The sequence below is a fragment of the Macadamia integrifolia genome, unplaced genomic scaffold, assembly GCF_013358625.1.
Source record: "Macadamia integrifolia cultivar HAES 741 unplaced genomic scaffold, SCU_Mint_v3 scaffold559, whole genome shotgun sequence".
NCBI lineage: Eukaryota > Viridiplantae > Streptophyta > Magnoliopsida > Proteales > Proteaceae > Macadamia > Macadamia integrifolia.
In genome coordinates this window covers 13,988-15,186 of record NW_024870484.1, presented here as the reverse complement: position 1 = coordinate 15,186, position 1,199 = coordinate 13,988, and the positions used below count along the sequence as shown (strand labels likewise).

General features: G+C 44.5%; 1 protein-coding gene across 1 annotated transcript; it reads right to left on the bottom strand.

The window, feature by feature from the left end:
* Positions 1-377: 377 nt before the first annotated feature.
* Positions 378-977, bottom strand: LOC122069223. Its single transcript, XM_042633189.1, has 2 exons — positions 697-977; positions 378-585 (listed from the first exon to the last, which is right to left on the bottom strand). The coding sequence occupies exons 1-2, from the start codon at positions 975-977 to the stop codon at positions 378-380; spliced, it is 489 nt and encodes a 162-aa protein (XP_042489123.1).
* Between the last annotated feature and the right edge of the window lie 222 nt (positions 978-1,199).

The window sequence follows — 1,199 nt, the reverse complement described above, 5'->3', positions numbered from 1 at the left end:
CTATCTTGACTGCTTGTTGTCCTCCAGTTGGCCTTGCACGAGTAGCTGGCCTAGGCTTTGTTCTTGGTCTTCCGACAATTTTGGTGTGCCAGGATTCAGGTGTAGGGTGTCAGGTCACTTACCGTCTGGGATCGAAAGGTACAAATCCCCTCCAGCTGGACTAGCAAGCGATGGATGAACATGTGGGATCATCCCTTTCCCTTCGGTAATGGGCAGACGCAAACCAAAACTTGATTGTACTTTTGATCTCTGATCTAAGACCTATCACAACAGTTCAAATTAGATTGGGTCAGGGCCCGGGTGTAACATTCACCCCACCTTACAAGAATTTCATCTTCGAAATTGAACATACCTAGTAAATCAAACAATCTAGGGTACTACTTCTTCATTTCCTCTTCTTGTTCCCAAGATGCTTTCTGCTCTGGGTGGTTCATCCATTTCACCTTGACGAAGGACACGATGCGATTGCGGAGCAGGTGGTCTTTCCTGTCAAAAATCTTCTCTGGATACTCCACATAGGCATAGTCCTCATCAAACTCATGGGGTATGTAAGTCAAAACATGAGTGGGGCCAGGAATGTACTTCCTCAACATGGATACATAAAAGACATCATGTGTACCCTCCAACTCTGGTGGTAGAGCTATCCTGTAAGCTACCAGTCTGACCCTCTCTAATACATCATATATTCCCATAAACCTCAAACTAAGCTTTCCCTTCTTGCCGAACTGCATTATCCCTTTAATTGGGGAGATTCGCAAGAAGAGTTTATCTCCAACTCCAAATTCTAAACGCCTTCTCCTGACATCTGCATAGCTCTTCTGTCTGAATTGAGCTGCCTTAATCCTCTCTCTGATCATATTCACCTTCTCGCTAGTGACCTGTATGAAGTCGGTACCCAGAATATGCCGCTCACCAACCTCATCCCAAGAGAGTGGAGTCCAACACTTTCTGTCATATTGTTCTTCAAATGGGGGCATTTCGATGATGACCTTATAACTGTTGTTGTAGGAGAACTCAATAAGTGAAATTTTCTCATCCCAACTGTAACTCATATCTAAGGCACACACTCGAAGTAAGTCCTCCAATGTCTGAATAGTCCTCTCTAATTGACCATTTGTCTGTGGGTGAAAGGCAGTGCTAAAGTTCAATTGTGTGTCCATGGCCTTCTGCACACATGTCCAGAACTTGGAAGTGAACTT

What these genes read in the sequence shown, in the direction of transcription:
- LOC122069223 (XM_042633189.1), bottom strand. Translation starts at nt 977, where the DNA reads ATGCCCCCATTTGAAGAACAATATGACAGAAAGTGTTGGACTCCACTC. An exon ending in AAGGGAAAGCTTAGTTTGAG is followed by an intron (nt 586 to 696) that starts GTTTATGGGAAT and finishes ATCCATGTTGAG; the next exon opens with GAAGTACATTCCTGGCCCCA.